Source organism: Bacillus rossius, chromosome 7 (assembly GCF_032445375.1).
Source record: "Bacillus rossius redtenbacheri isolate Brsri chromosome 7, Brsri_v3, whole genome shotgun sequence".
In the NCBI taxonomy this organism is placed as follows: Eukaryota; Metazoa; Arthropoda; class Insecta; order Phasmatodea; family Bacillidae; genus Bacillus; species Bacillus rossius.
Genome location: NC_086335.1, coordinates 61,549,810 through 61,556,763, shown reverse-complemented (window position 1 = coordinate 61,556,763; position 6,954 = coordinate 61,549,810). Strand labels below are relative to the sequence as shown.

Sequence of the window (6,954 nt, the reverse complement as noted above, 5' to 3'; positions counted from 1 at the left end):
ACATCACTGATTAGCTAAACCTGAGCATGGGAAATTCGTAAGTTCCTGACTAACGTTTACTTAAAATGTTGTCTCGGCTAGCCTGTGAATTTCGTAAGAATGTTCAGAAACACCCATGTGTCATGGATGAGATGAACCATGCAGTCCTCGTCTGTGTCAACGAAGCGGTAAAAGATTTCACTGCAGTCGACTCTCACGCAGATTGTTTTACGGCCCGCGAGCACTACTCCCACTTACTCGTTCTCATTTTCGTTTTCTCCACCGCGCTTCGTGGGTGCGATAATTGACGCGCCGCTGCACCGAGCGAGCCGCGGGGCTATAAAGATGCCCGGTTGCGTGGCGAGCCCCAACAGTCTTCTCCCCTGTCCACACACGCGGCAGTCCAGCGGCGTGCGAGTGTCTGAAATGAGCGCGTTGGTTGCGGTGGCGGTGGCGGCTATGGCGGTGTGCTGGCTGGCGGCGGGGGCGAGCTGCGAGCAGGCGGGCGGGGCGGGCGAGGTGGGCGACTCGCCGCTGGCCGCGGGCCTGAGGGTGGCCGCGGCCGCCTACCGCCAGTGCCGCAGCGGCGGCCACCTGCTCGCCTGCCTGCAGCTCAAGGCGCTCAAGGCCGCCGACCGGGCGCTCGCGGCGGACCGGGTGCCGCTGCTGGAAGGGGTGGAGCTGGTGAGGACGGGCGCCGGCAGGGGGCTGCAGGGCGAGGGGGCGACCCCGCTGGACGAGGAGCGGCTGTGGGGGCAGCCGGGCCCGCTGGGGGCGCTGCTGGTCGACCGCGCCGCCAGTCTCCTCGACTCGCACGCGCTCAGGATCAGCCCTCGCAAGCTCTTCGCCGAGGAAGACGTCACCGAAGAAGAAGGTACTACCTACAAAATAATAAAACGACTCAATATCGCATAATGATAATATTTATTTAATTACTATCAAAGCACCATAATAAAGTGTGGAAGGGGGAAATACATATTCTGATTCTAATCAAATAATAAAACAAAACATTTTACCGACTTTTTATGCATAAGTACTCATTCCAATACATATTTACAAATTTTTGGAAGATACTACATAAAAATTGAATAAATTATTTTTAATGTTTGGCAAGTGTTGAACAGTGGTCATATTATTATATTTATAACTGTACAAAAATGTTAAATCATTTATTGGCAATTTATTTTAAATCTATTTAATTAAGCTGCATTAAGGAAAATTTAAACCTTACATCTTTTAAGCTTAGTATAAATTCAATAGCTTTATTGATACTCATAATTATATCTTGATTGTGACCATTTTTCGATTGATGCTTAGATAATTTTCAAACTTATTAAATTAAATAATTTAAACTATTATTTTCTTTGTTCTTATTGTGAAACATTATGTCTGATATGATTGCAGTGAATTATGGACCCATAATCATAGCAAGGTAGAGTCAGTTTGAATATGTTCAGTAATGAGCATCCTAAATGTACTGAAAAAGAAAACATATCGTCCTTTTTAATTAATTATAAGGAAACAATGAAAAGACAAAAAATAAATTAAATGTTTTGTTCTTTCAGAAAACTGGGTAATAAACTATAATTATTTCCACCAGCCGTTGGTTCCTGACAGTAACTTATCCGGATTCATTATTGACAAAACAACTGATATGGTCTAAATAAGTTTAAATACCACTTGCAAGGTGTCGTTGTAATAGTCACGACACTAGGCCTTATTTACTTTGTGCAAAAGCATGCCGAAGTTTTTTTAGACATCACAGTGCATCACTAGACGAAAGATGTATGGATCATGAAAAATTAAAACTTGTACAGAGTTTAAAGAAAAATTATTTTAGAACTTATAGATAGTGAGCTTTCTTTCCAGAATATTGTCAGGGAGTATTATAGATGCGATGGTTGTGTTGCTTGTCTCCAGGCCGCAAAGGCTCCAAGAAGCTGAAGAAGTATGGCGGCATACTGCTCCTGGCGGGCATCATGAAGGCGGGCATGCTGGCGCTCGCCACCAAGGCCGTGGCGGCCCTGGCGGTGGCGGCGCTGGTGGCCGGCACCATCGCGCTCGTGCTGGCCGCCATCATAGGCTTCGGCACGCTGCTGAGCCACCAGGGCGGCGGCTCCACTACCTACGAGATCGTCAAGCACCCGCACGTCAAGCACGTCAAGACGCACTCGTCGAGCCACGAGTACGTGGGCGGCCACGAGGACCACGAGGAGGACTGGGGCGGCGGCGACCACTACGAGTCCAGGGTGGGCGGCTCGGACGGCTACCCCTACTACGGGGGTCGCGCGCCGAACCTGCGCGCCCACCCGCTGGCGTACCGCTGGCACGCCGCCGCCCTCAAGGCCGCTGCCAAGTCCTAGCGTTTAAGCCTGTGAGACTTCCTCCTCTTCATCCTTCATCGGCCCAAATAAGCCTTTGGCAGTGACTACTACAAGTCCTTGGGCGGGCTACACCAACTACGACAGCCATGTGCCGGACTTGAGCGCCCACCCGCTGGCGTACCGCTGGCACGCCGCCGCCCTCAAGGCCGCTGCCAAGTCCTAGCGTTGAAGCCTGCGAGACTTCCTCCTCTTCATCCTTCATCGGCCCAAATAAGCCTTTGGCAGTGACTACTACAAGTGCCGGACTTGAGCGCCCACCCACTGGCGTACCGCTGGCAGGCCGCTGCCCTCAAGGTCGCTGCCAAGTCCTAGCGTTGAAGCCTGTGAGACTTCCTCCTCTTCATCCTTCATCGGCCCAAATAAGCCTTTGGCAGTGACTACTACAAGTGCCGGACTTGAGCGCCCACCCACTGGCGTACCGCTGGCAGGCCGCCGCCCTCAAGGCCGCTGCCAAGTCCTAGCGTTTAAGCCTGTGAGACTTCCTCCTCTTCATCCTTCATCGGCCCAAATAAGCCTTTGGCAGTGACTACTACAAGTGCCGGACTTGAGCGCCCACCCACTGGCGTACCGCTGGCAGGCCGCCGCCCTCAAGGCCGCTGCCAAGTCCTAGCGTTGAAGCCTGCGAGACTTCCTCCTCTTCATCCTTCATCGGCCCAAATAAGCCTTTGGCAGTGACTACTACAAGTGCCGGACTTGAGCGCCCACCCACTGGCGTACCGCTGGCAGGCCGCTGCCCTCAAGGTCGCTGCCAAGTCCTAGCGTTGAAGCCTGTGAGACTTCCTCCTCTTCATCCTTCATCGGCCCAAATAAGCCTTTGGCAGTGACTACTACAAGTGCCGGACTTGAGCGCCCACCCACTGGCGTACCGCTGGCAGGCCGCTGCCCTCAAGGTCGCTGCCAAGTCCTAGCGTTGAAGCCTGTGAGACTTCCTCCTCTTCATCCGTCATCAGCCCAAATAAGCCTTTGGCAGTGACTACTACAAGTGCCGGACTTGAGCGCCCACCCACTGGCGTACCGCTGGCAGGCCGCTGCCCTCAAGGTCGCTGCCAAGTCCTAGCGTTGAAGCCTGTGAGACTTCCTCCTCTTCATCCGTCATCAGCCCAAATAAGCCTTTGGCAGTGACTACTACAAGTGCCGGACTTGAGCGCCCACCCACTGGCGTACCGCTGGCAGGCCGCCGCCCTCAAGGCCGCTGCCAAGTCCTAGCGTTGAAGCCTGTGAGACTTCCTCCTCTTCATCCGTCATCAGCCCAATTAAGCCTTTGGCAGTGACTACTACAAGTCCTTGGGTGGGCTATGCTAACTACGGCGGCCATGTGCCGGAATTGAGCGTTCACCCTCTGGCGTACCGCTGGCAGGCCGCCTCCCTCAAGGCGCTGCCAAGTCCTAGCGAGGTGGTCCATAACACTTCATTCTCCTCATCTTTCTTTGGCAAGAATAACCCTTCTGCAGTGACTACTACAAGTCGTGGTTAGTCTATGCCAACTACGACCGCCGCTCGTCAAACCTGGCAGCCCACCGGCTGGCAGCCGGAAGGCATCGAAAAGAACATTTTCCAATCTCTGGACAAATGAAGTTCTTCTGAGGTTGTGAATGTTAACATATATAGCACCCGTGCGCCATTTAGTCCTGAGCAGTGACGATCGACTTCAGGCCTCAGATACGACTCGGCATTTGTGAGCACAGAATCATTGCCGAATAAATGTTGTGTCCTTACAAAATATTTTTTTATCAAATACCAAAATGTTTTTTTAACTATGTTCATCAATCGTTAATTATTGATACATGTTTGTTAATATGCGATAAATGAAATTAGATAATATATAAAACAATTTTTTTTTTCAGTGCAAAATTGATGCCACGAAGAAGATCTGGGTGGCTATGTAAGGATACATTTGCGCTGAGGTTGTCTACAGTGATATCTAACAATTTTTAGAAGTGTATTTTTATGTTTTCTTTGAGAACTTTTTTGCTAGATCGTAGACGAATCGAATTTTAAAGAGTTTTGTCGAGGTATATAAAGTTTCGCGAGGAAATATTTATTTATTAATTTGTATTTGTTTATATAGTATTTATTAAGAGACATTAGAAAATAATTTATTGCAGAAAATGCTAACAGACCAAATATTCTTTTGCAATTGTTTTCAATTATGATGATGGAGAACATTGTAACAAAAACAATTAATACATTTATATTAAAAAAGGTAACTTTACCAATGTTTTATTGTTGTAATTTACATTTTTAAAACTAGTATTATGTCATGAGTAAATATGAACGAAACAAAATAATTACTGCAGTCAATAAGGAAAGTAATATGTTATTTTAATCCATTAATTATTAATTATACTTTGGTATTTAATTATATTTCAAAAAAAGTAAGTCCCATTTTTTAAGTTTTTTTCCTTCAGAATAATCTTAATTGTACTTGTTGCAAATTGAGATAACGTTATTTGTAACTAGTCTGTAACTGCTCAAATATTAGGTTATTATTTATTTTCTGTAATTTGTTTTATTTCCACCTATGAAGTGTACTTATGTTATACAAAAAATGTTTTTAATTTTTAAAGTTGTAATGTACAATTTTATTTCGCAAAATAAATTGTTGTATGTTGGGAAAAAAACCTAATGTTTTATTTTCTAACTGTCTAATTTTGTTTTTGTGTTGATATTTTTTTTCTAACCATGTTTTGCACTACAAAAAGGAAACGGTACATTTTCTAAAAAATTTTATAACTATAACAGGATATTTTACCAGAGTATCGGCTTATGGGAAATAAAGCGAATAGTATAATGTTAATGGTTTTAATAGACAGTTAAATGTATTTATACAAGAATTTAAATATTATAACAAGTATTTAACGTATTAAAAAATGTGTTTTTATTTTAGTTATTATTCTTTATTTTCATGCGAATGTTATTTCTAAGAAGTATAAAATAAAAACTTATCTTCATTTTCTTATCCAAAGAATATATCAATAGTAGTGGTCAGACATCAAAGATAGTTGGAACTTTATCACTCGTTTCACGCAAAAAAAAGTTACTACATGTAAGTGAACATTCGTACGCTTTCTGTGAAAACAAAACTAATGAGAGCAAAGCTAGCTGTCGACTCAAGGGCCACAGGGTTATAGCATGTACACAGCCATAGCCTTTTCAAAACTAAATAAACAATTACTACACCCAGAAAAAATGCAGCTTGTTGAATTATGAATTAAAAAAAAAACATCGTCCACGATGTCAAAATACTTATGACTAACCTATGAACTGAGCATATATGCTAGTGTTTATTTTCAAATTGATAAATTTTTCTTAAATTTTGCGTTGCAAAATATTTTTGGTTTTCCCAAACATGGAACAAATATATTTAATCTCTCCTTACCCCTAATTAATTATGCCAGTTAACACACGCAAAATGGGTTTTGATTTAATCAGGTGGAAAATAAGAGAGCGACAACCAAAAATGCTGTACATCAAAACCATAAAGGTGATTATTTTAAGAAAAACCTCGTTGTTTTACACTAGAAAATTCACTGACGAAGGATGAATGTCTTATGTAAACTACCTAACGGGGTTATTGTTTCGTTTCAAAATAAATCGTGAACCAGTGTACGACTGATCTGAAACTTCAGTGGCTGGACAGAGTAACAAAATAATATTTTGCTCGCGTGTATTGGTGGATGCTATCGATTGTGACAAAGGTTGTTTAACTAACGGACGAGACATCATATTAAAAATGCACCAGTGAGTATGTGATAATTATAAAATACGCATGTTTATCTTCAAAAAATTAGAATTTTTGGTGTTTTATTTGACCCCACATCTATCGGTTTTTGACCAGTTAATGACGTTTCATCGCGAGAGTCTCGAACACCGGGGATAGCCCCTCGCTTCGCCCAGTTAACGCAAACACGTTCCGTACTGCGCCAGCTAATTGGGGGGCGATCGCGTGTCCTCGGAGAGATTGGCTAGGAGAGGGTGCTTTCCTTTCCGCTAGAAGATCCATGACGACCCTGAAATTTCAGTTGCGAAGATGCTTTTACGTTTGAAAAAAAAAAAAAACATAACGGACAGCAGAAACTTCACAATTTAACAACACGCGATCGTTACGGCTAATGTTGGTAATTATTGGCATGGTTTCTGTACAGCTTCTTGATGAATCACGTGAATTTTTCTTGGCCAGCAGTGCACGAGTGTTTGAGAGCCACGGCTATATATATACATATATACGTATATATAGAAGAGAGAGATATATATACAGAAATTTCGGGCATTCATTTAGTCGCAAGTTAGAATGCAAAACCTTCACACACACACACACTCTCTCTCTCTCTCTCTGTGTTCATGATTGGCCCGCAATTATTTGGACACGCCCCTGTACGACCGAGAGCCAACGATGCTCATCTATGGAGAGAAGTAAGCGAATCAGGTAGTCTTAATTAACAAGGATAAAAAAAATTGTTCTCGCTAAGAAATAAAGCAACGGGAAAGCAAGCATGAGTTCAGCACACACGTGATTTTGAATATACCACCCTGAGGCCAGAAGAAACCACGAAATTTCTGGGTCTCTAGCGATATATAGTTATATGTATAT

General features: G+C 43.9%; 1 protein-coding gene across 1 annotated transcript; it reads left to right on the top strand.

Annotated features, from left to right (window-relative positions):
- Positions 1–324: 324 nt before the first annotated feature.
- LOC134534582 (uncharacterized) lies at positions 325–2,342 on the top strand. Its single transcript, XM_063373064.1, has 2 exons — positions 325–853; positions 1,900–2,342. The coding sequence occupies exons 1-2, from the start codon at positions 325–327 to the stop codon at positions 2,340–2,342; spliced, it is 972 nt and encodes a 323-aa protein (XP_063229134.1).
- Positions 2,343–6,954: the final 4,612 nt, after the last annotated feature.

What these genes read in the sequence shown, in the direction of transcription:
- LOC134534582 (XM_063373064.1), top strand. Translation starts at nt 325, where the DNA reads ATGCCCGGTTGCGTGGCGAGCCCCAACAGTCTTCTCCCCTGTCCACAC. An exon ending in AGACGTCACCGAAGAAGAAG is followed by an intron (nt 854 to 1,899) that starts GTACTACCTACA and finishes GCTTGTCTCCAG; the next exon opens with GCCGCAAAGGCTCCAAGAAG.